Source organism: Vombatus ursinus, unplaced genomic scaffold, assembly GCF_900497805.2.
Source record: "Vombatus ursinus unplaced genomic scaffold, bare-nosed wombat genome assembly UNPS02004691.1, whole genome shotgun sequence".
Lineage (NCBI taxonomy): Eukaryota > Metazoa > Chordata > Mammalia > Diprotodontia > Vombatidae > Vombatus > Vombatus ursinus.
This window is the reverse complement of record NW_020944469.1, coordinates 4241081-4268516: the sequence shown is the minus strand read 5'-3', so window position 1 is coordinate 4268516 and position 27436 is coordinate 4241081. Positions and strand designations below refer to the sequence as shown.

Here is a 27436-nt window from a genome sequence, read left to right as displayed (position 1 = left end):
CCCTCCCTCTCCCTCCCTCTCCATTCCTCTCTCTCCCCCCTTTTCTCTCTCTCTGTCTCTCTCTCTCTACTCCCTTTCTTCTCTCTCCCTCTGTCTCTCTCTGTCTCCCACTCTCTTCTTTCTCTAGTCCCTCTCCTCTTTCTCTCTCTGTCTCTTTCTATCTGTCTCTCTTCCCTCTCTTCTCTCTGTCTCTCCCTCTCTCCACTCTTCTCTTTCTTTCTTTCTCCCTCCCTTTTCCTCTCCCTTCCCCCCTCTCTCTTTAAAATAAGGGATTTGCACTAAATGATTTATAAGGTCCCTTCCAGTTCTAAATCGGGGGTCCTCTGATTCGATCCCGTGATCTTTAGTGTTCTAAAGGGAAGAGCATGCTATGGAAAGTCCAAATGTCAGCAGATTTTCCCTTCATCCTAATTCTGTTGTCATTCTCTTGTCACAAGTCCCCTTCACACAATGACTTCGGTTCCCATATGACAGAAGCCACTCAGTTCTACTGATTTTGGTTGCGGCTGGGCAAGAGAGCACTGTAAAAAAATAAAACCTTTGGGATTCACCATCAATCCACGTTGGCAAGATGCTGACCAAGATCAAAGACGGTTTTCCCCTTTTTGAAAAGTGCCTGTCTTCTGCCGAGGCACATGGGAGCTGTGTCTAGTAGGACTTCTGGGGAGATTGCATGGTAAGATGAAGAGATCACTAGTCTTGGCATTTAGGAAAATGCATTGTGTTCTAATTCTGCCACTTAGGAATTGTGTGTGACCTTGGGCAAGTCTCTTTTACTTTCTGAACCTTAGTTTCTTCATCTTTAAAAATGAGATGATTTGTGTGTGTGTGGGCGGGGGGAGTATCTGTGATTTCATTGATGTAAGGAAACTCCCTCTACCAATGCAGATCAGACACTGCTCTGCAATCTGTAGTCTTAGAGAACACCTGGGGCACTGAGAGGTTAGGGACTTGGTCAGGGTCACATAATCAATATCTTTCTGAGGCAGACCTAGAACCTAGGTCTTCCTGACTCTGAGGCTGGCTCCATTATGCCACACTCCCTCTTGGGATAAATGTGCAATGCTTTGGTCTACGTAGGTTGGTTTGCCTATGATAAATGACCCCAGGCTGCTGGGCTTCTTGAGTTCTTGCATCTGCTTCTGAGTCCTTGGATCTCCCCCCTTGCTACCAGTTTCTGCTTCTAATTTCTACCAGTATACTTGCCTATGATAGCCCTTCTCTTCCCTTCTATTTTGCTTTATATATCATGCCTATGGGTGGGAAAACCATATCATAAAGCTAAATTTAATTGTGTCCAAAGTAAGAATAAACAGGCTCTGAGTGAGGGCCTCTCTTATTAGTAAAATACATTGGATTTAGCGTCTGAACATCTATTGTATCTGCTCTGAAGCCTGCAGGGTTTTTTGGGTTACTTTCTGGTTCTCAGTTGTAGTCTAGGTAGATAATATTGCTGGAAAGATGAGGAATTACTTTATTAACTGATAACAGAGCTGAGAGAGTCAGTAATCCCCTGAGCTCCAAAGAACAAAAAGGAAGATAAGGCCTGGGTCTTATTCATCTTTGATCTGAACAGAACCCAGCATCAGGGTAGACTGGGCCCTCAAGAAGCTTGATGACTCTGTAAACAAATTCATAAGAATGATTAAATGATGAGCTCTAGTCCCAGGAGAATAATAGCAAAGCGAAAAGTAAATGAATGCATATTCAGACTCATCCAACCAGCTGGAACTGGTTAACAGTTGAGAATACTGAGGAAAGGTAGACAATTACATCACCCCCATCTTCCCAACTGGGCTAGAGAGGCCATGGCCCTAGGCCCCAGAGCCAATCCTCGGGAGTGAGTGATATCAGCATTTGGAGAGCTGTGATGACTGTGCTCTGGCAGATAGAAACACATGCCTGGCAAAGTTCTGAGCCCCCAGTAGTCTCTGAGTGGGAAAAGGGAAGGTCTGAGGACAAGTTAATGGACCCGGAGTCGGGATACAAGCATAATCGAGTGGGAAGTACTTGTGAGCGCATATTGATCTGTCAGACACAGTCTGGCTGCCATCAGTGATCTTGGCATTGGCCAAATGCTGCCTTGGGCACAATCTGCTGCCTTAACGCTTCATTTTCCTAAGCCCTGTCCCACTGCAGCCCCCAGTGTTAGACAGTGGCCCCTGTAAGCCAGCCACAGACTAGCTGACACGGTAGAGTCCATGCCAGGAAGCCACCTCCAGGAAAGGAAGCAGAGAGAATGGTAGGAGGAGCCAGTCAGTCTCCTCTCTCACCTGATGGCTTGGGTCAAGACTAAGACTAGCTGAAGCAATCCAGAGAGCAGAACTGGCCCCAACTTTGGCCCTGAATTGAATGAAACTCGCATCATTCCACACCTCTGACTGGCAGCACTCCCGGGCTACCAGACAAATCATGTGCAAAGCACTCCGAGGCAGCCCAGAAGCTGGAGACTTGAGAGCAGCCGCCAGAATCAGCTTCCATCTTGTGAGAAATTCTCTTGTCACAATATCTCCGGGTCCAACTTGGCAGCCCCAGGGGCTAAGATCTGTCTCCAGCATGAAAGCCCACCAGTACCAGCAAAGACTACCTCAAATTCTTCCCTTGCTTCCCCTCCTCTCCACCAATCCAAAGCTGACTCCATGCCCAAGTTAAGTGTCTTCAATAGCCTGACAATGAGGCCACAGGTCGAAAGATCATGGGCACTAGAGAAGGCGTGTGTTGTCCACATATGGTCAATGCATTGATTTGTTTTGCTGAACTGTATTTTTTGTTACAAGAAGGGCTCTCTTGGGGAGAGGGGAAGTTCATTAGAAAATGACGATGATCCTTTAAAAAAGAGCATCACTTAAAAAAGATCCAGGTGTGAGTCCCAGCTCTGCCACCTTCTAGCTATGTGACCTCCTCTGAGTTCCCTTCCAACTCTGACATTCTGCTTAACTGCTTAAATTCTCAGGGCCTCAGTTCCTCAGCTACAAAAATAAGGAGAACAATAGAACATGCACTCCTTGAGGGGAGAGACTTTTTAAAAATATGCCCAGCACATAGTAGGTGCTTAAGAGATGCTTGCTAATTGAGAGGAGTTGGACTCAATGATTTCTAAGATCTCTCCAAACTAAAACATTTCCATTTATTCCTTTCAAGAAGAGCAAAATGAATCAGCATTCACTGAATTCAGCATATACTGACCTCTTCCAGAGGATGCAGTGAATATTTTTGCTGGGGGATTGTGGACAAAGAGCCTTGGAATTAAAAACTGTCCTGGATAATTCACAGACTAACCATGCACACAGTCAGACACTGACTGGGCAATTCCTTTTCTACATTGGTATGCTTCAGGTTGCTTGTTCTTGAACAAGCAACAGTAAAAAAATAGCTAATCCTTTGATAACAACAGCAGACCTCTAATAGGCAGCACTAGAGCTATAGGGTCATAGCCCATCCACTCATTCTTTCATTGGGGGAGGGGTTGTTGCTACTTCCCTAGATGCTTCTACAGTTTGCGGCATCAGTGAACTCATGGAAATGAATACTCCTTGCAAAGGCGCAGCCAGTGAGCCATCCACACCTCTTGTCCACTGCCTCTCATCAGTCTGCTGCTTAGGGTCCTCCCAAATGCTAGTGGCTTGCTTCTCCTTCTCTTGGCATAGTGTAGATGCCAATGGAACACACAGGCTGTCCAGTGAATAGATCTCCTTTGCTCTTGCTCCATGGCCAGTTTATCTTCTTTTCAGGTCATATAGACCTCAGATCAGGATATTGAAAATAGAAGGCTTAAGCGACTTACCCTAGGTCACACAGCTAATGAGAGTTAGACTCAAGGTTCAGATTCAGGTCTCTCTTGATTCCAAATCCAGTGATCTATCCTCTATTCAATACTTTTTACAAGAATTATATCTTGATTTTACAAAAATTAGTGGGAAGTTAAACCAAAGTTTTACATTTTATACAAATCAGGATATCTGTTAATAAAATTGATCCACTAGGTTGTTGCTCAGTCTTTTTTTAATCATGACTGATACACTGTGACTCCTTTTGGGTTTTTCTTGGCAAAGGTACTGGGTTGGTTTGCCATTTCCTTCTCCAGCTCATTTTACAGATGATGAAACTGAGGCAAACAAGGTGAAGTGACTTGCCCAGGGTCACACAGCTTAAAGGTCTGAGGTTGGATATGAAGTCAGGAAAATGAGTCTTCTTGACTCCAGGCCTGGTGCTCTATCCACTGCAGTGCCCCCTAGCTGCCCTGATCAACAATTGTCCACTTGAAATGTCCCGGGAGTCAGGAGACATGGATTCTAGTTGCATCATTGCCATTCCTCAGATGCATCATCTCTTAACCTCTCTGGCCCTCAGTTCCCCGATTTATAAAAGAGGTTAATAACCCCTACTCTTTGGGCCTTACAGGGTATTGTAGGTATTAAAATGAAACTAAAGAACACAGACTACTGGAGCCAGATGTGACCTTAGAGGCCACAGAGTTCAACTACCCCTTCATTTTACATGGAAGAAAACTGAAGCTGAAGGCAGGGAAATGATTTACCCATCATCCTATCTAGTTAATGGGAAATTAAAAACTTTTGCAACACTGAAAAGTGTCCCATAAATGTAAGGTATTCCTAGCAATACTTGTAGAACACAGATAAATGTGGTTGGAGCACATGGCAACAATACCAAGTCCATGACAATAATAACTCACATTCTCTAGCACATGAGGCTTACCAGGTTCTTTGCCCAAAATGATCCTTTGAAGTTGACAAGATACGAGATTTTTATCCAGACCTGTGATTTCTTTGGTGCAGGGACCTCCCGATGACGAAACTTTTATCAGTGACTACCTGCATCTATTCTGCAACTTAAGAGTCTTAGAGAGAAGTACAAGAGGTTAAGAGACTTGTCCAGGGCCACACAACCAGTCTGGGTAAGTGCTAGGACTTGAACCCACAGTCTTCCTGACCCAGAATCCAGCTCTCTGCATATTCTACCACTTTGCTTCTCAATATTAGTTTTAGGATCTCATTTTACAACTAATAAAACTGAGATCAAGAGGTAGGTCATGTAGCTAGAAGAAGCCAGAGCTCGAATTCAAATCTAGGTCCTTCAATTCACAAAGCTAGTGTCCTTACTACTATCCCATGTCATTGTCCACTGAAACACAAAAAGGGACTCTCACAGAGTCAGTGCTTCAAAAATACTTGGTGATGATTTGATAAGGCAAATAATTAGAGTGAGGGTTCTTCCCCTTTGTTGGGGTCACGTACCCCGTCAGCAGGCTAAAGAAGCTAATGGAGCCCTTCTTGAAACCATGTGTTTAAATGCAGAGTATTACAAAAGAAACAAATTGTACTGAAATATAATTATCAAAATATTTAGGAAAAAAACAAGCCAAGTTCAGGGTCCCTAGGTTAAGAACCAAAAAGGTCCTTCATTGTTCCCCAGAACCCAGTCTCAGGCCTGCACAATGTCCAAGTAGGGCATTAAAAACTCATTACTAGCAGCATTATTTATTTTGTTGTGTTCTTTGGCAGACTTATTTATCACAGGCTTCCTCTCAAGCTCTGCCAGTGGACATGGGCGTGAGTTTTAGAACTCAGATAAATCTAAATCACGTCCACCACAGGGGACCTGTCTTGTGCTGTGACTCCACAGCATGAGATGCTATTCATTTTGTTTGTTTCATGGCAAAAAGAAATTCCATTCTGATGAAGGTCAGTAGCCAAGGGGTTAAATGTCATCTATCCTAAACACTGTTGTCCATGATAATGTGGGGGACCACTTGAAAATAAGGGTCACAAATACATAATTTACATTGTATATGATGGACATGGGCATAAAGTACCAATTAATCGGCTATAACAAAATTACTCTGTGTGTGAGCATGTGTGTGTGTATAAATGGCCACACATTCTTCACAAAATACAATATATTGATAAGAATGTAATTAAGCCTTTATTGCTTGTGTAATTTAAAATGAAATTAATTGGCTAGCAAGTGAGCCTTGGTAAGCATTCTTCTTCCAATCAATTTCTATTTCATTAACATACGATACCTACTGTAATGGACTAAATAAAATGGGCCTCCTATGGGTCCCCAGACAAAGAGCTGCGAAAAATGAATTTGCAGCCTCTCCACCACTGCCTTGCCTTTTGGAAAGTTTAAGACCCCATTTACCAGGTATTTTCTTCCTTTCTGTATTTATTGGGAGGCAATAATAACAATTAATGATAATAATAACAACAACAATAAAAATAACTGACATTTATATGGGGCTTTAAAGTTTACAAAGTGGTTTACATGGCATTTACTAGCTGGAGCAAGTCACTTAAGCTCCCTGAGACTCAGTGTCCTCAACTGTAAAATTGGGGAGTGGGATCAGATGACCATTAAGGTCCCTTTGACTCTGAATCTATGGCCCTGTGACATATATTAGTTCTATGAGGTATGTACTAGCAATAGTACCAATGTTTTACACATATGGAAACTGAGTCTCAGAAAGGGGAAATGGCTTGTCCATGTTGACATACCTAGTGAGGGGGGGTGGGGGTGGCAGAAGGCAGGGCAGGAAATGGTTGCTTGTCCGTAAATAGACAAATATTTTCCTGATAAAGAGCTACCTTTGCATTTTATTTACATAGCTGTATAAACCACGGTAGAAGTACCAAACGAGTGGTGTAAACCTCCAGTTCAGAAGGAATTCTGGGGAAGGAGAGGTCACTGTGAACTGGGAATGTGGAGCTGAGCAGGTGGGGCCTTGAAAGACAGGTGGAAAGGAGAGGGGCAAGGCCTTCCATCCAAGGGAAACAGCAGGAACATCTATTGGAAAGGACAGGGCCTACTTTTCCTCCTCTGGATGCCTCTATTTCTGTCCAGAGCACTGCCATATTCCCAACCACCAGGGTTCAAAGCATCAGAATCACCTTTGATCCAACCCCTTCCCTCATCTCTCACATCTGGGCACCAAGTGCAATCCACTTGACATTCTCAGTTCCTCTGGCATCTGGGCCCTCCTATTCACTGCCATTGCAAGCACACTAGTTCTAGAGTTCAGGGCCTACTCCCTGGATGGCAGCAGTCTTCCTCCCCTCCCATGTACACTCCAAGCTGCTACAGTACTGAAAGAATGCTGGGCCTGAAGTCAGATAAGGCATTGACCTTAAATTCCCCTTCTCATGTTCTGCCCCATCTCGCCAAATGCTCATCTAGCCTCTACCTGGCACACTCAGGATGGACCCACAGCGAGTCAGGTGACCTCAGGGTCCTCATCTGGAAAACTGAGATGGTGCCACTTCATTGGCAGGATCCTTAAAGGGATCACACGAGATCATGTATGTAGAGTGTCTTGGAAATATTAACAATACTACTATCTTTTTGGAGTATTGCTCTAATCTGTGTTACTCCCATACTCTAAAACTTTCAACATCTTTCCATTGCCTAAATAAATTCTAAATTACCTGGCCTGGCATTAAAGTCCTTCTGTAATATGTCCCAGCCTGCCCTGACATCCCACCACTTCTTTTCATGTTCTCTATGTCTCAGTCAAACTGAGCTCTGTCTTCAAAAATGTGAAAATGTGGAAGGGAGGAAGAGGAGAGAGAAAAGGAAGGAAGGAAGGAAGGAAGGAAGGAAGGAAGGAAGGAAGGAAGGAGGGAAGAAGGAAGGAAGGGAAGGAGGGAGGGAAGAAGGAAGGAAAATTCAACTGCTATTAATTATATCATTTTCTAAAAACTGATTTCATTTCCATTCAGCTAGGCATGCATATCAGAGACTACACTAAATCTAAGAAGTCCTTTTGTGTTTCTTTCTCTCCCCTTTTGAAAGTCTATTTCAAAAGGTGTTAGCAGTTCCAATAACAAATGCTTCTTGGATTAGCAAATTTAAATTGGGGAGAAATGCCTTAAATAATCCTAAAGGAGATAGTGTCATAGAGCAGATTATGTAATCAATTGGTTCTTCAGCATTTTCAATATTTTCCTAAGCAGCTTCTGACATCTACACCAAAAAGAGGAAGGAAAGAATACCAACTTGAGCTGTCTTACCAACTTGGAAACCATTGGTTCGTTGAGCAAGCATTCCTTAAAGGCCCACCATGTGCAGGCCCCTGAGCTAAACCCTGGGAGGGTTAGACCAACATGAATAAAGCCCAGATCCTGTCCTCAAGGCACTCTAAAGCTAGTGAGAAATTAAAGGAGCAGGACATCTTGCCCTGATCTTACAGACCAGGCTACTGGGGCCCAGGGAGGCAAAGTGATTGCCTAAGTACCCACCGAGATAAGGCATATACACAGATGATCCCAAGACAAAATAAATGTGAGAAGTTCATAAGAGAGGTACAAACCAAGTGTCATGACAGCACCCAAGCAGCAATCATTTCTGACTAAGGGGCTGATGAGAGGGGAAGTGGGAGGAGAAGAGCTAACTTGAGGACCCAGGTGCATGTATTCACAGGGAAGTCCTGTGGAGATGTCACTGAGTGGCCTTATGGATAAGTTGAGTTTGTCGAGAATCAGGACGACGAAGCTATTGAAATGGAAAACAAGAAAAAAAAGAATGATGCAGAAAACTGAGATCAAGTTTAAGATGTCTAATTTTGAGATTCCAAAGAGATGGGAGGAAATGGAAAAACAAATCAGCTGTGCATTTGGAACACTAGGTTCCCAAGATTATAAAGCCAAAATGAATAACAATTTTAAAAAAATGAATAACAATTGATCAGGACCCTTGGAGTCTTGGCCTTTATGCTAGAGAGGCCCATGACTATGGCAAATAACTCCCAATAACTCAAAGATTAAAGGCCAACTTTGCTCTCAAGTTCATACACCCTCAAAATCCTACACTCCCATTGGGAATACTCAGCTTCCCATCAAAGCCCAAGCTTCTCTCGACATCTGTCGAGCTTACGTGGAGCAGCCACAGCTGAGTGCCATGGTGGCCACATACCTGAGCAGGGAGGAAGGCCTCATACTCACCTCCTTAAGACCTCAGACCCCAAGTATGGAATCAGTTGTCCCCAAAAAGCCTTGCCAAGCTAATCAAAGCAAACTGAGCACAGAAGCCACAGGCAGCTGTATATGCTGCAGTCTAGTTTCCCAGCCAGTGATGGGGCCCAGAAAATGGCTCCTGAGGAACAGAAGGCGAACTATGTCCTGGGGTGAACAGAATTGAGCTCCAGATCAGCTAGGAGAAAAAAGTTCAGTTTGCCTTTACATGCTGTTTCCAGATTGTTTTCAATCACAGTGACAAGTGAAATTAATCAAGTGGCTGTGTTTTTTTTTAACTTTCAATACAACTTAATACTTGTATGAAGATTCAGCCATAGAATGCTCATAATGCACCCATACTTTGGTTGTCTTTAATGATTCTATGGGAATTCGGCACTGAGTAATTTAATATTCTGGTTAACTGAGAACTAGTCTGAAACTGCTTCCAAAATCCAGAATCTTAGATCTGGACAGGATCTTCAAGGTCATATCCTCCAACTTCCTATCCACTGCAAGGTCCCTTGAACCACATCCCTGACAAACAGTTATTCTGGCTCTGCCCGAACACAGCCAAGTGAACCAGGCCGGCCTTATCCCCTTCTACATGATATCCATGCCATTTTATTTTCTCTTTTGGGTCTAGATCTGCCATACCATCTGTATGGGAGAACTCCCAATGTGGACACTCCCTCCTTTGGTACAACTCAACAACCCATCTGTAACCTACAGTCTTAGAGAGTTGCCTGGGACCCTGAAAGGTTAAGTAACTTGACTGTGGTCACACAGCTGGGATGTGTTAGAAGTAGGACTTGAATCCAGATCCTTCTAATTTCAATGCTGACCTCCTATTCACTATATAAGATTTTGTAATCTGGATCCATGAACTTAGGTGTTTTTGTGAGTGGTGGGTTTCTTATATATTTTGATAACTACATTTCAATATAATTGGTTTTCTTTGTAATAGTGTATTTTTATTTTAGGCATTTAAAAACACGATTCACTGGATTGCCAAAGGGGCTCATGACACAAGAAAGGTGAAGACCCCCTGCACTATAAACATGCTGCATATATATTATATTATTACACAGATAAAATTGCCCTTCCTGCCTTAGCAATTATAGTAGTCATCTTGCTTTGCTTTACTAAGAGTATTGCAGAACCGCAGTTCTAATTCTAAACACAAATTCTCATTGTTCAGGACCACAGATGGAGATGGAGAAGGTGTAAATGATTGGGTAGAATGAATACTGAGATCAGAACAAACTCTAAGACACTATTGATTGAGGGGGGAAAGGTAGGGGGTACTCCATCTCTACTTTCAGTTGGTATTTTTGTCCTTTTCCTCTTCCTACTAAAGGCTAGTACAGCCCCTCATAGTTTGGTTAATTGAAGGTTTCATATGACTGGGTTCCACTTCATTGAGATTTGAGTATATATGGATTAAAAAGAGTAGCCATGTGGGCCTGTAAGAGAAAAACTTTGTGTTCCCTCTCCCCTCCCCCAACTTCTGTCTTTCTTTTGATATAGAACTAATGGGAAACAAGCCTCAGAATGAAAGGACACTTAGATCTTGAGGTGAGAAGGGCTTCTGTCCCTGGTAGTAAACAAGGCAGGAGGACTCCTGGGTAAATTTCAAAAACAAGCCCTTCCAATCAAATGGCCTTGGCCATCCTTTGGAAGGTCCTGAAGGGCAAAGGGCCTAAAGAACTCAGCTGAATGCTCCCTCTCTCTTCTGCCTTGGTGCATTCAGCTGGTATTGACTCAGAAACCAAGTGTTTCTGCTAATTAGCTCAGTGATCATTTCTGAGGGGGGCCTTCATGCCTTGGCATAAGGCCATTTTAAACTTCCTTTTTCACAAACTAGTGAAATTTACCTAGAGATGATAGCAAGACAACTAAATCCCCACTTCCGATATTCCTGTTCTAAAAGATGGCATTAAGATCAGCCCTAAGCATATGGCCAAGTACACTGAGTTGGTCTCGGACTTCCCTGGCCTCTCCATTCGTCCCCCTTTCCCTCCTTCAGCAGAACTCTCTGCCCTGACCCCCCACAGATGCCCAGTACCCTGATACTTTCTCCCCTGCCCACTTTCTAAACCTGGTCTTTAAAAAGGCCTGGAGGTTTGAGGGGGTTTGAGCCTCAGTCCTGGCATCTACTAGCTGTGTGAGCTTGGGCAAGTCCCTTACATTTCATCATCTGCAAAAAGGGATTGAAATGCTCGTACTCTTTTCCCCATAGTTCTTGGGAGGAAAGGTCATTATAAGTCATAAAGCCCTATGGATGACCTAACACTATTAACATTCCTGGCAATACTGGCTTAGCCTAGTTCAAGGTACAGGATGTACCCACAGAATGAAAACAGATGTGGACATGGTGCTGTGAACTTCACATGCTTTCACTTGTGCCAACCAATCACTTGGGAGATGGGGACTATGGGTACTATCGCCATCATCATCATCATCATCATCATCACCATCATCATCATCATCACCATCATCATCATCATCACCATCATCACCATCACCATCATCATCATCATCATCATCATCATCATCATCACCATCATCACCATCACCATCACCATCATCATCATCATCACCATCATCATCATCATCATCACCATCATCATCATCATCATCATCATCATCATCATCATCATCATCATCATCACTTTACATATGAGGAAATCAAAGCTCAGAAAGGTTCCCATGACCTTCACCCAGCTAGGAAGTTGAAGAGGCAGGATCTGAACATAGAGTTTACCCCTTTAGCCATGATCTTCCTCATCCTTCCATACCAGCGTCCACTGGCACGGGCATCCCACAGCGGATAGAATTATCTAGGTAGCGATGCTGTTGCTGACCAAATGGACGGTTGAGAATGGAAATGAAGCCTCTTTGGGCTCAGCGCATGCTCTTCTCTCATTTTCCGCTGTCCTGCAAGGACAGAGGTGCACAGCGGCTCTTCCTTACCTTATGTCACTACCTCCTAAGGAAGATTTCCCCAAGCTGCTCAGAATGGAGATGTGGCTTTTGTGGGAAGCAAAACCAAGGTTTTCCTGCCTGTTAATAACATTCAGCCTCTCTGCTATATCCCTGCAAAGATGACTTCAAAGGAAGTCCGCTACCCTGCCAGAAGGCATCTTGGTTTTCTGCATTAGCTACTAAAATAGTCACACTTCTGATCATAGGTAAGCAAGATGGTCAGATTCTGAAGCAATCCTTCAGAGACTGTGCCAAGAGAGTGGGAGATTGGGGGATGGACAGAGGTATATATAGTAAGGGAGAATGTATGGCTGGGAAACAATAGCATCAAAATATGTGGTCAAAAGAGGGCAAAATTTGAAGTCAAAGGACCTGGGTTTAAATCCTGGCTCAGTGACTTCTAGGAACAAGTAGGTGGTACAGTGGATAGAATGCTGAGAAGTATGCCTGGAGTCAGGAGGACCTGAGTTCAAATCCAGCCTCGGACACTTACTAACTATGAGACCCTGGTCAAGTCACTTAAATGCTACTTGCCTCAGTTTTCTCATCCATCAAATGGGGACAGCACCTACTTCCCAGGGTTGTTGTGAGGATCAAATGAAATAGTAGTTGTAAAGCCTTTAGCACAGTGCCTGGAACACAGTCAGCACTATATAAATGTTAGTTCTGCCGATGATGACCATTATCGTTGGATTATTATTGCATGGCAATTTTGCCTCTAGGCCTCTGTCTCCCTGTCTGTAAGATAAGGAGGTTCAACCCCATGACTCCCAAGGTCTCATCCAACTCCAAGCCTCTGATTCTACAAAACGAATCTCACATGCACTGATAAGTGCTCAAGAGGGACATTCAGAAACCCCATCATGTTCATGTAAAATAGCAAGGCAAATCTCTCAGAACACCTCCCCATTTCAGTGAGGGAAGACAGCAGGACACCTTCCTTTCATTAACAGTCCCAGATGACTTGCCATTCTACTTTGGAGGAAAAGGATAGTGTGGGGAGAGCCCAATGATGTTGTCTTCCTGACTAGGCCTTAGATCTAGAACCCTGCAGACTGTCAGTGGTGAGGCAGGCCAAAGCATGACAGTACCAGGAAATGATATCTCCAGAAATTACTCCACCTGGGATTTCAAACCTCCAAGTTGTGCATCAAAAAGCATTCCTCCTCATGTTCCCAATTGGGCCCCTGCTGAGTATAAATAATGGATGGAATCATCTGTGCTCCATAAGGAAGTCAGGCCATCCCACCAAACCCTGCCTTGGAGACTGGGGCACCCAAACAAAGGTTTTTGTTTGCTTGGCCAGAGCTCCTGAAATAAGACACCAGAGGACTATGGTGGCATCAGCTCATAAGCAGAGGTGTAGACAAAGATGCAGAGGTGGGTCAGAGGATGCTAAGATTGTAGCTTTAGAACTAGAAGCAACCTTAGAGGCCATTGAGTGCATTCTGTAGGTGAAGAAACTGAGGCAGAGAGTTCAATGGCTTACTTCAGGTCACACAACTGGTAAATGTCTGAAGTGGGTTAGTAGAACCACCCAATATATTAGCACTATATTAGGAGTAGCAAGGAGCTGGAAACAAAGTAAATGCCCATAGACTGGAAAATGACTAAACAGATTATGGTACATGAATGTAATGGGATATTACTGTACTATAAGAAACAATGATCATGATGAATACAGAAAAGTACAGGAAGATTCACATGAACTGATGCAAAGTGAAATAGATAGAACCAAAAAAAAAACCCAATATACCTATAATGGCTATTAGCAATTTAAAGAAAAGAACAATAAAACCGTTGAAATTGACTGCTATTAAATTGTAATGCTCAAACTTGACCTCAAAGAAGAGATCTAAGAAGACATCTTCCTTCCTTCTTTGCAGATATAGGAGGCTAAGGACATGAAGCACTGCAGGGAATGTGGGCTTTTTCTATGTGTTGGTTATTCTTATTAAAGTAGATTTTTTAAATCTTTTTTTATTCTGTTATAGGGAATGGCTCTCTGGGAGAGAGGGATACACTGAAAAAGTAAGTGATATAAAACCAAAAGCTTTTAATAAAATCCATTACACAATTTTTTAAAATCTCCCAGACAATTTTCATCACTCACTTATGACAAACTTTATCAGTTTAGTGGTAAGTGGGGCCTTAGAGATCATCTAGTTGTAGCTCTTCCTTTAACAGAGAGATTAAATGCCTCGGCCAAGGTCACACAGGTAGGGAACAGTCCAATGAGGGTTGGAACCTGCCGCCTAATTCCAAATTGAGTGTGTTCTACCTGGTTCTCTCCTGCTCTCCTTTACTTGGTAAGGCTCTTATCCCGTAAGTTCTCAGCCCCAAACACACAGTCCTCCTCTCAGTATCACTCGACATCTTACCTGACGTGAGAAGAAAGATCCCGCCAAATTTATAAAGTCGCGCGTTGACAAAGGGCGCCCCACACACCAGCAGGAATACCCCCACCAGGCTGGCAGTAACACCTAGCACGATGAAAACCGTCCAGAACCCTCGGTACACTAGACGAATGAGAGAAGAGCATGACATAATTGAGAAAGTACCATGAGTACAGCAGAAGGCCATGGCCACTTACCAAACCAGACTTGAGCTCCAGCAGTGATATGGCCATAGGTACAGAGTAGGCAGCAGCTCAGTATGAATCAGATGTTTGCCCACACAGGATTAATGTGTCTCTGCCCCTCCAATTTGCTTTACCTTCCTTCCTTCTCCCATAGCCAAATGAGTCTGGATTGCATTAGTGCTTTGGTGTTATCCTGATGACATAGTTTTCCAAACTCACTGCATATACACTAGAAGGGGACTGCCCAACCCTGAGAAGTTATTTCACTGGACTCAATCCATAACAAGTGATTCTGAGGACTCAGCAATGGCTTCCCCAGAAAGAGATTCCCTTCTCGAGTAATAATTGCACCTTTCATTTGAAAATCGTTTCAAACCCTAACCCCAAGGATCCGAAGCAGAATGGAGCACTGAGGATGCCTCCTCAAATGACTTTGCTTTTCAGGAGCCTGAATCACCAGCACAGGCCTTTCCAGACACAGTGGCGAACAGGGTGTTCTACCTCTCCGACTCATCGTCACTGAGATCACAAGCTGCTCTAGAATTCTTTTCCTTTTCTGTCTTTACCAAGCATCTGGACCAGAAGTTGGGGAATATGTTTCAAAGCAAGCACTGATCGCTGCACATGGACAGATGGTTTCAAGGACAGTTCAAGTCCACTTATGGCCAGGGCTAACACTGAATCAATCATAAACATCACGACGTTCTGGGTTAGGATATCCTATGATACGTTGGCAAAGCACTTTGCCATCCCTTATCTCATGGGAGGAAAGTACTTTCTTATCCCTAAAAAGAGTGAACCCTTCTTTCCCATCCTGAACCAAGGCCTCAGTGATTGATTTCATGTTAGGTGCCAGCCTATCTTTCTAGAATGATTTCCCATTACTTCCCCTCATACAAACTGGCCTCCATGCTATCCCCTGTACCTGACACTCTGTGCCTCTGGGTCCTGCCCCTGGACCTCTGTGCAGATTGTTCCCTTTGCCTGAAAACTACTCTGCTCATTTTGGCCTCTGGGAATCCCTAGCTCTCTACAAGGCTCAATTCCACTGCTACCTCTTAGACAAAGCCTTTCCTGAGCCGTGTGTGTGTGTGTGTGTGTGTCCCCACAACTACTCCACCAGAAAGGGCCACTCAGTATGGTCCACTTGTTGGCCATTGGACAAGGACCTCACATTTTTGTTCTTGTAAATAGGATTCTTCTTGGTATCTTTTCTGCTTGCTCCCACCTCAAGCACAATTCATGACGTCTAAGGGAAAGTATGCTGCATTCCACATACTCTAGTTGATCTGAGACCTCATCAATGTGGATACTCCTTCCAGTGACACAAATCATGCCCCAGTCATACCTGCTCATCCTTTACAACACTTGTCCATGTCTTTCTATAAATCCTCAAGACAGAGCCAATCCAGCATAACTTACTTATTGGTCTTCAGACAAAGATCTCACATTTAGAACACCAAAATCTAACTGAATGGTTATAGGTGGCCTCAAGATTGTGAGATTCACAGTCCTCTCTATCCTACACAAAGTCCTGGCTCTGGCAACTTCAAACATATTAGAAAGGCCTTAAGTGCAGTTCCAGCAGCACATTGATTCTGCTTTCCAAGGCTCCACCTAGCTTAGCCTACTTAAGTACAGAGAGACTCATCACCAGTAGGCCAGCCACTTGGGGATGAATCCTGTCTGTGGAAATTTATGAAATAATAAAAACTACAAAACTGCCCTGAATCTGGAGCCACGAGGATGGCAGAGTGAGAGTACTAGGGACAGGGGGAGGACGTTAATCTTCCATATAGAAAGGAAAATCTCTAGCATCCATTTAAGTAGGGAAGGGTTTGGAATAATTTTCCCCATGACAGGAATGAGTTCACATACTTGCTGACACATATCTTCTAGGTGGCTAGAGGAATTCAGGTCCACAAAGCAAAGCCAACTGGCCTGTACAAGGATCCAAATGACAACTTTGGTTTGGTAACTCTGTATGCCAGCCCATTGAGACAACAGGCTTTGGACCATGTCTCGTGTATGACATATTTCTGTTCTGTGTCTACAATGGCATAAAGCAAGACGAGACTGAGTACAAAGGTCAGGTTGGAGGGGAGAAGGAAACACAAGGCCTAAGCATACTTTTCCAAACTCACCTGCAGTCGCATCATAAGAAGGGTGTGGTAAAGGTCCCAGAGCAATGGGCATAGGAAAGAGATAACCGGGGCGGCAGTGCTTGGTACGAGGTTGGTTAGCTACAAAAGGAAAAATAAAAACTGATTAGAATCTAATGAGCACCCAAACCAACAAACTTTAAGTTTCTGCAAATTACACATTTAACAACGGACAAAACAGATAAAAATAATTAGGACCTGACTATAGAGGCAGTGGAAGGATAGTGGAGAGTGCCCTGGGCTTGGAGTCAGGAAGGCCTGGATTCGAATCATACCTCTGACACTTACTGAGCAAATCACACCCTCTATGTGTCTCAGGCAACTCTGCAGAACTATCTACTGTGTCATAGACCCGTGTAATCTGCATTGGTGGAGGAAGTTCCCACATCCAGAGCTCCTTTTGCACATTTGTGCAATTAGAAGCTGGAAAGACACTGCAGGGTTGGGATTCATGCAGTCACCTTGATTACACATCCTCACGGAGGGAAGGAAGCAATGACATTGAGGCTCAGAAGGAAACGGCCTCCAAAGAAGTCCCCAAAGCTGGCACTCCAGATTGGCCATGAAGTATAATGGGACATGTTCACAGTTTCTGTATCTTCCAACTCAAGAGATAAGAGTGTGCCATGGCACACTCCGAAATAGCATCCATAATAGCGTCACGTGTGCCAAACCATCTGGAAGGGAACTGAGTCACTGGCTGCTCTGGGGAATGGCCAGTGTCTGCAGCCATGAGGAGGGACATGAGCACCAGAAAAGTGCTGAGTGATTAATGAGACTGCTGCAATTAGACATTGACAAGAGGCCGCTTCTTTTCCAATGTTCCCTAGTTAAGAGGAGCAGAGCATAATAAGGGCACACTTGTTCCTACCCAAATGCCTCTGGAACTCTTATTGAATTGATTATCATTAGGACAAGGGGATCAAAATAATTGGACCTAATCTGCTTCTATTCTAATCAATGCCAAAGAAGGGAATGAGGATCTGTCAGTCTCTAGTGAAGTGTGCAATGAAAAACATGGAGTGTGCGGGCTGCCTTCTCCTCTTAGTATGCCTCTGCACGTGCCCGGCTCTGACACCCACCTGAAAAGGAGGCTCTCAGGCCGTCAGGCCCTCACACAGGAAACACTTCCATCAGCAGCACTGTAATTGTCCTCCTCACCCTCATTTGAAGCTGAATTCCTCCTTGATGCCTCCTTCTCCACACCCCCAAAAGGTTTCAAGCCCTTGGAGTCTTCCTAAAGGCTTTTGCATTTGGCCCCTGCTGCTAACCGGTCTCTCAGTCTCTCCTTCCACCCCACCCCCACCCCTTGGCAGGTTAATCTTCCTAAAATGTCCCTTTCATCAGGTCATGCCCCTGATCAGGCCTCAAGGTCACATCACAGAAAGGCACATTGAAAGAAGTGGGGATATTTAATCTGGAGAAGAGAAGGCCTAGAGGACATGATAGATATCTTCAAGTATGTGAAGGGCAGTCATGGGGATTATGGTCTAGACTGGTTTGGTTTGGCCCTAGAAAACAGAATGAGGAGTGATGGGTAGAAACACAAAGAAGCCAAATTACAGTTGAGTGCCAAAAGCAATGGGCCACCTTGAAAGACAATAGGTATTCCTCTACTTTGGAGGTTTTCCAATAAAGACTGAATGACCACTTATCAAGGGCATTGTGGGCATTCTGTTTCAGAAATGGATTGGATTAGAAGGACTCCAAAGCCTCTTTTAACTCTGAAATTCTGTGATTCTGCTTAAAAGCCTTCACTGGATCCCTAGGACCTACAAGATAAAGTCTCATTCATTAGCCTGGCATTCAAGGCTCTCCACAGTTTGGTCCCAACTTACCATTCCAACCTAATATCCTATTACTCCCTAATATAAAGTCACTGCTTCACTTGGACAGGTCCTCCAAACACCTTGGTATCTTTTCTCATGCCCTGGAATTCAACTCAATTCAACATACATTTGTTTAAATGCCTCCTTTGAGCAAAGTCCTGTCCTGGAACATCCCCCTGTCCACTCTTCAGGCTCATTTTCTATTCCACCATCCTCCTTCCTAAGTCCTCCTGAGAAATTCCGTAAATCTTACCTCCTACACAAATCATCACTGTCCAGCATTGCCTCTGATATCCCCATCTTGGATTGCTGACCTTTTTGTCCATTCACAGCTTGGATCCAAACTAGACTGCGAGTGGTTTATGCTCCTTAGGCTCCCCCGTATTTCCCACGACGCCTAGCGGAAGGCTGGCCACATAATAGTTAATAAATATCGGGGGACCATAGGCTTAGGGTGAGAAGGTACTTCATTTTCCAGATGAGGAAAATGAGGCCCAGACTTGGGGGGACTTAGACTCTACATGTCCCAAACTGAACACCTTATCTCCCCACCCAATCCACCCCTCTTCCAAACTTCCCTCTGACTGGCGCCATCTTCCCAGGCACCTAGATTTGCAACCTAGGTGTCATCTTTGACCCCTCCCTTGCACTTACCCCATCTAGTAAGCTAGTTGCCAAATCTTCTCCCTTCTCCCATCAGAACATCACTCACATACTTCCCCTTCTGGCCACCATTCAAGTTCAGGATCTCATCTCTGCTTACCTGCACTATTAGAATGACTTTCTGTTGGTCTCTTTGCCCCAACCCTCCCCCACTCCCCCAATCCATCTTCCACTCAGTGGCCAAAGTGATTTGGCCAGACCAAAGATCTGAGCAGGCCATTCCTCAGGTTGCCAAACTCCACTGATTCCCTTTCTTCTAAGATCAAATATAAACTTCTCTGTTACTTAAATTGCTCAAACTTTGCCTCTTTCTCCCATTGCAGTCTTCTTTCACATTATACCCCTCCATTCACATCCAGGCAAACTGGCATACTATTCTTCGCATACAACATCCCATCTCCCACCTCTGCACCTTTCCCTTTACTGTCCCCCATGACTGGAATGCTCTCCTTCCTCACCTTGGCCTCTTTGAATTCCTGGCTTCCTTCAAGATTCAGCTCAAAGGCCGCCTCTGTGGGATTAACCAGTAGACACTGGGTATCTACTCTGTACATATCTTATATGTACCTGTTTATATACAAGCTGGCTTCCTCATTTGAATGTAAGCTCCTTGAGGGCAGGAACTATTTTTTTTTCTTTTTCCCCAGTGATTAGCACAAGTATTCTTAACCTTTTTTGTGCCATGAATCCCTTTGGCAGTTTGGTGAAGCCTAAGGACCCCTTCTCAGAATAATGTTCTTAAATGTATAAAATAAAATGCATAGAATTACAAAGAAAACCAATTATATTGAAATAAAGATGTACTTTTTTCCCAAGTTCATGAACCCTCTGAACTGTCCACAGAGCAAGGTGTCCATCAACCCCAGCTTAAGAAACATTGGCTTAGCCCAATGCCTGGCACACAGTAAGTGTTGATAAATACTTACTGGTCAATTAATGGACGAATGAGTTTTATAGGTTATAGAATCATTAATCTGGAGATAGAAGGGGTCTTAGAGGTCATCTAGTGCAACCCACTCATTTGACCATTGATGGAACTGAGACCAATAGAGATTAAGTGACTTGCCCAAAGATCACACGGGTAGTGAATAGCCAAGCCAGAATTTGACCTTCTGATGAATTCAAATGGCCACAGGCCTTCTGTAGAAACCAGTGAATGAAAACAGAAAGTGGTATCCTCTGAGCACAGGCCTCTTAGAACTCAGGCTCAGCACCTTGTATTCACTACCCTCCAATTTATAATCCCCATATGCCAAAGCTTCCCAGAAGCCATGAGCAAGTCTCTCTCAGTTGCACTCACTGAACCAGAATTTCCAGACGTTCCCATGGGTGCCCTCTCCTGAGAACCAGCACCTCCAGAAGAAGCCTTCATGGTGGAATGTGAGGACACCTCTCGAGGAGTCTCCGAAAACACCTTCCTACAAGAAACAAAGCATGGCAACATTTGAAGCTGTGGTCCTACCACTGGAAAAGTCCAGCTTGGACGTGGAGTTCTCACACTAGTTGGAAGTCTGCCTTAGCTTTCCAGGAAGTTGGAAGCAAACTAAATGCACAGGACTGGGCCCAGGGTGCACCCTGATTCAAAGGATCTAGAGTTAGAAGGGCCTTGAGAAATCACCCAGTCATTTTACGAATGAGGAGACGAAGGCTCAGAGAGGGAAGTAATATTCTCAAGGCCCCAGAGCTAATAAGTAAAGAACAGAACCAAGATTTAAACCCAGGTCTTCTGACAACAGAGTGCACTGATGTCAACTAGTTCAGGGCCTCCAAGCATCCTCACTGCGCCCTCTGCTGGTTAGTTGTTTTATAGGTGACAGAGACAAAGGTGAGGGCACTGGAGAAGGCCCACCTAGCAAATGAGCAGATGTCACTAAGCTGGGAGGGCCAGCTAACACATGGGACGACAGATGAGATCCGAAAGGATCTTGACATTCTAGAACAATGGGAGAGAGCAAATAGGGTAAAAATTAAAAGGGATAGAGAGTCTTACATTTGGACCGAAAAACAATCAGCTCTACAAGTACAACCCGGGGGAGGTATGGCTAGACACCAGCTTGCCTGAAAATTCTCTGGAGATGCTAACGAAGTGCAAGTTCAATAAGTCAGTAGTACACCATGGCAGTCCCCAAGCCTACATTTGGAGACCTGCGGTGGCCAGGCCCAGGGAGCCAACAGCCCTACCCTGGACCAGGTGTAGTCTTTGGAGTACTGCCTTTGGAGAAGGACATCGATAAGCTAGAGGGGGTCCAGATGATGACAAGAAGGATCAGAAATGACCCTGGGGTCATGACATATGAGGATCCAGTGAAGGAACATGGAGATGTGGGGTGCATAGCCTGGAGGAGAAAAGACCTGGGGAGGAGGCAAGGGGGGAAAGGGGCAGGAAGCTATCAAACCTGTTGTTGTATGGAAGAAGGAATAGACTCCTTCTACTCGGCCCCAGAAGGCAGAACTAGGGCAGTTGTGGGAGGAAGTCAGAGAAAAAGTCCCTAAGAATTGGAGCTGCCCCAAAGTGGAGAGGGCTGCCTCAGGAGACAGTGGCGACTCCCTCATTAAAGGTCTTCAAGCAAAAGCTGGATGCCCACTTATTGGGGATAGATGTTGGAGATGGGAATGCTTTGGCCTAGGTGGCCCCCAGATTCCCTCCAATTCTGAGATTCTGTGACTACAAATCAAGAAATACTTGTCAATTGACTAATTGACAGAGACCTAAATACGATGTGGGAGTTATAAACACTACTTAATTACAGACAAGAATAAGTGCAATCCCACCAATGGTTTAACTCCTGGTTAAAAAATGGTTAAACTCCCGGGAAATTTAAAAAAAAAACAATTCCCTAAAATACTCTGTTCCCAAACTGGGATGTTAGTTTGTTTGAATATCTTTCCCATTATCAACTCAGATTTATATATTTTTTCTTACAGCTGTATCAGAAAACCATTTGGACACAAGCTTTCAGTTTAACTAACCACAATGCTCCAGTCCTACTTAATAAACATCTTGCAAACCTCTGTGAAACCATCTGTCCCACTATGTCTCTTCGGTTGTCCAATGGGCAGAGATCCAGGATTCCCCTGGTCTCTTGATGTACCGTCCTCATCGTTTGGGCAGAATGGTTCCAGGTGAGTCTGATGCATGGAAAAATGGGCCACCAGTGTGGATTGGCAGCTTGTTTTTCCAAGTTCCTTGGCTAGGATGGCAGTGGCTGAATAAAAGGCTGGATTATAAAATACAGTCAAACTTCATTAATTGCGAGGGACTAGGAGGGAGGTGAGACTGGATTAGTGTCAACCTTAAATTACGGATTTATTTTTCATTAAATGAAGTTTAATTATTGTATTTGCCTAGATACTGGCCTCTCTTAAAAACAGGCTGTACACCCAAAATGAGATCTCTTTAAAAGAAAAAAGAGATATAGACATTGAAAAATACCATGGATAGTAGGCAACAATCAGGTTTTATACAAGATAGATGTGGGGGGAAAGTACAGCCTATATTTGAACAAATATGGTACATACGTATTGTGTTCCATAAGGATACATATTAAGTTCAGAGACTAAGAATATTCCCCAACAGAGGATTCTGCCACTCTGTATAGATTCCCTGGAATGCCTCCTGGACTACACTGACAGTCCCCAGCTAGAGACCAGGGAGAGATATCCTTTCGTGGTGTTGTGTTTAGTATTGTGATCCAAGTTTTGCCAGGAAAGCCCAACCTCCCCACATCCTCTGTTTCCAAATACCTTCCCTACTGGGTTTGCTTTTACCTGAAATTCTACAATTACAGAGGCATCAGATGGCAGAAAGATCCCAATGGCGGGGAAAAGGGAAACAGAGACAGCAGAGACAGTGGTTTTGACTGCCAGTTTCTCTGAGGACCAAGTCTATGACACTTCTGTGTCAGTAAGCTCCCTTTTCCACTGAGTAAGAGCAGACAGCTCCTGTACTCACAACTAAGGAAGAAAACGGTGCCATTCAGGTGGCCCATACAGATATGTACCCCAAATATATATGACAGTAGCCTTGACTTTGGTTGTTGTTAACCCAGACCCATAATTTCATCACTGTGGTCACCTCCTGGTGTGAAGCTTCAGATGACAGTGAGAATGTGCCAGTGGCGGGTCTCAAACCCAGTCCCCACTGACTCTGAGATCTCCTCCGATGCCCTGCTGCCTTTCTGACCATGCCTTAGAACACCATTAAACATGAGCACCATGGCACTGTTGAGATAAAGCTATGAGTCTGCATCTGAGCTCAACAAACCAAACAAAGACTGCTTTCAGAGGTCTAGAGAGAGAAAGCTCTCCCTCAGAGTTTAATTCTAGAAACCATTTCCTTAGTGAATGAATGGAATGTTTGGATCCGTTTTTCTCTGTAAGCCTTCCTGGACATTTACTTTGCCAAATTCCTCAAATGCATAAATCCCTGACCTATTGCTTAAGGTATATAGCTGAGGAGAAGCCAGGTGGTACAATGGTGAGGGGGCCAGCCTTGGAGGCAGCCTAACCTGACTTTAAGGCTTGCCTCTGACACAGACCAGTACTGTGGACCTGGCCAAGTCACCTACCTTCTCAATGCCCCCGTCAACTCTCTAAGACTGCAAATTGCAGACACATTGCCATTGTGTACAGTTGGAGAGAGTTTCCACACAAGGAGCTCCCTGTGCTGATGAAATCTCAGGTCTGGGCCAAAAATAATTTTGAAAATATGACATTTAGTTTGAAATAAGAAAGGGAATGAGAGCCCTAAACATTTGGAGAACCTAGACTACCATCTCCAAGTAAGTAAAATATCTCTCCTGACACTTCAACCTGCCACAATTTGCTGTTAAGCCACCAGGACCCTAGACCATTCAAAAGGGAGAGAGAACTTAGCTAACATCTAGGCCAACCCCCTTGTTTTACAGAGGGGGAAACTGAGGCTCATAAGAGACAAGTGACTTGGCCAAAGTTACATGCTAGGGAGCAGCGAAGCTGGGAGTAGAACCCAGATCCCCTGACTCCCAAGCAAGTCTACAAGTCCAGGACACGACTGGGCTTCTCTTTCCCTCTCAGGCCTCACTTGGGCTTCCCAATGGCAGTGTTTTTCAGTAGGTGCTTTGCCAATACCCAATAGTTTCAATCATTGCCAGGTGCTAAAAACACAAGTTAAAATGAAAAGCCTAACAGCCATCTTGTAGCATTTTTGTGGCAGTTTCCTCGGACCCAAATATCTTTCTTAGGCCATTAGAGGGAACCCCGGTGGCTTTTCATAACATTCATCTGATCACTGCTTACCATCTCAGTGTCCAGAGTTCCATTTTTAGATGCAAACTCTCCACAGGCCTCTGTTGCTAGTAGCCAGTACTCGGTTCCAAAGGCAACGAGGAACAGAAGAATGCCAATAACACCAACGATTCCCGCAACCAGGGCACCAATTCCAGTTTTCATGCTCGAATGAGTGGCTTTGCTGCTCCCTATGCCCCACAAGAGAAGCTCTGAAGTGACCAGCTGTCAGGGACTGCCCAGCATTGGGATACAGCGAGGAGGGGTCCTATTTTAAGACTCAGATGAATATCATTTTAGGATTGGTCCAAGTTGTGGAGAGCTCCAAGAGCAGTGCTATTAAAAGAAGATGACCTTGTTCAGCCAAGTCATTGGAGTATTAGCCAAAAGGTTCCACAAGTGTGGCCCAAAGAATCCAATGGTAAAAAAGGCATATTCATTTCCCAAATGAAGGCTGGCTCCCACACACCTTTACAGTCGGATTGTATATTATTCCCCTTCACGACCTCTACAATCCACACCTTTGCACAGGTGCGTTGAAGGCACTGCTTAAGTGTCTCTCCTAAATGCGAATGATCTTCCTTGATTTCCCCAACTGTTAATGCTTTCTACCTCCTGAAATGACTTTGTCCTGCCTTACATACACTGTAGTGTATATTTACTCATCTGGACATGGGAATCCAGCTATCTCCCCCGATAGAATGCAATCTCACTGAAGGCAGGGACTGCTTGGATCTTGCTTTGTTTCCTTAGTACCTAGAACAGTGCCTTGCGAGTAGCAGGTGTTCAACGAATGCCCATTGAATTGAATTAGGTTAAATGAAGAAGACTAGATAAATGAGTGCTAGCGGCTTCTTTCATTCTACAAAGATCATTTGACAGCTAAATGAAGGATGGACTGGAGTGGGAAGCGACTTGAGGCAAGACAGACTAATGTGATGTACTGATGAAGAATATTACCCAAAAAAATTTTTTTTAAAAAGAGTATTACCCACCACTGCCAGATAGGTGATAGACTCTTTATGTGAAATGAGACAAACATTTTGGGAAATGACCAATGTGGGAATTTGTTTTCCTTGACTATGCATTTTGTTATAAAGATTTTGTTTTCCAGAGGGATGGGAGTGGGAAAGAGGAAAAATAAATGTTTGCTAATGGGGGGGGGAATGAATTACAAAAAGAAAAGCAGCAGCATGGAAAATACGGAAGCATCAAGATACAAGAATGATCAAGCACAAGAGAAAGGGAAACCCTGGGGGAATCCATTAGAAAATAGGATTGAGGGGCAGCTAGGTGGTGCAGTGAATAGAGCACCAGTCCTGGAGTCAGGAGGACCTGAGTTCAAATCCAACCTCAGACACATAACACTTACTAGCTGTGTGACCCTGGGCAAGTCACCTAACCTCCATTGCCTAGCCAAAAAAAAATAAAGTCTGGAGATCCAAAGGGATCCCAAAGACCCTTCCAGGAGTTTTGTGAGGTCAAAACTATTTCTATAAAAACACTAAGACATTTTAATTTCTAATATGGTAAATACTGATAAATGTAACCCACATTAACAAAAACTCTTGGGGGGGGGTCCTCAGTCATTTTTAAGAATGTAAAAAGAAAAAAAAGAATGTAAAAAAATCCCAAGACCAGAAAGTTTGAGAACTACTGCTCTAGACAATTCTCTAAGACAACAGTTGCAGACAAGGCACCAGCCCGCATTGGTAGAGAGAGTAGCCCCATCTGGGAGTTCCTTTTACTAACGAAATAAGAAGTCCAAGCCCTATCCCAAATATATCCAAGGCCAGGGCAGCAGGGAAGTGGAGGGAGGGGGGCAGGGACACAGAGAGTCACAATCCTTTGTTTCACAGACCTTACAGACTACTAGGGAAAATGAAACCTATCCATAAAACTGAAGACAAAACCAAACGGCCTGTGATCCAGGGTTGAATTGTATAGCACATATGGCACTTAGCTAGTGCAGAAACAGGAAAGACACAGATGAGGTCTGTGAAATAAGTTCCTTTATTGATTCAGGCAACAAGCATTTGTTGAATATTCATCCCTTGGTCACTAGGAACACATAGATGTTCCAGAATCCATCCAGAGAGAGTGATCAGGATGGAGAAGTGACTACTGACCATGCCATAGGAGGACTGGTTAAAGGAATCAGGGATGTTTAGCCTGGTGAAGAGGAAACTCAGGGGCCATATGACAGATGTCTCCATGTACTTAAAACCTATCTTGCAAAAGAGAAATTAGCCTTGTTCTCCTTGGCCCCTGAAGACAGAACCAAGAGCACTGGTTGGAGCCTGGGCCAAAAAGCCCATTTAGGCTTGATATCAGGAAAAATCTCCTGACCCTTAAGACAATCTCAAAGGAGAGGGAGTGAGCTGCCTAGGAAGGAAAATTCCCTCACCAGGCAGCTTCAGGAAAGGGTGCTTTTACATTCTTAGAAGGAATTGGCTGCTTGGAGAGACTATGATAGAGGCTCCAGGTTGCATGTAGATGGATGATCTGACACCTCTTCTAGCTTTGAGAGTCTATGATTTCTTATAACAACGATATAAGGAGAAGCAAATGAATCGTGACATCTGAATGGTCCAGACTAAGCACAGATAAGGCAGATCTTGATGGACTGGGCAACAGAGAAGGGGGCAATGGAAAGAGAGGGCATTCCTCCCCAGTCAGCTGCCCTTCAGCGATTTTTTCCCCCAACTGTTCCACCTGCTCATATCAGTGAAGGAATTCTCCCTTCCCAGAAGCCTGAGAGTCAGCTGCAAAAGCTACATGAAAAAGGAGATATGGCCCCAGATCACCATGGCTTGGCAGAGCTTGCCAGTAGGGTGTGTCCAAGAGGCCCAGGGAGGAGAGGGGATGGGTTTTCCATTCCTTGTCTAAAAGTTAACTCCCGTCAGCAAGCAGAGAGGGGCCTTCCCTGGGCACTGCCTCTTTAAGATTGGAGTTTCCCCACCAGAAGCTTCCCAATTA

General features: G+C 44.2%; 1 protein-coding gene across 1 annotated transcript in view; it reads right to left on the bottom strand.

Annotated features, from left to right (window-relative positions):
* The window catches only part of LOC114026147 (transmembrane protein 182-like), a 29960-nt gene extending 5338 nt beyond the window's left edge, over positions 1–24622 (bottom strand). Inside the window, exons 1-4 of the mRNA XM_027839763.1 lie at positions 24470–24622; positions 20493–20610; positions 16683–16781; positions 14339–14476 (exon numbers count right to left, since the gene is read on the bottom strand). Coding sequence (XP_027695564.1) covers positions 14339–14476; positions 16683–16781; positions 20493–20610; positions 24470–24622 — 508 coding nt within the window. The remainder of the gene's footprint in view (positions 1–14338; positions 14477–16682; positions 16782–20492; positions 20611–24469) is intronic.
* Positions 24623–27436: the final 2814 nt, after the last annotated feature.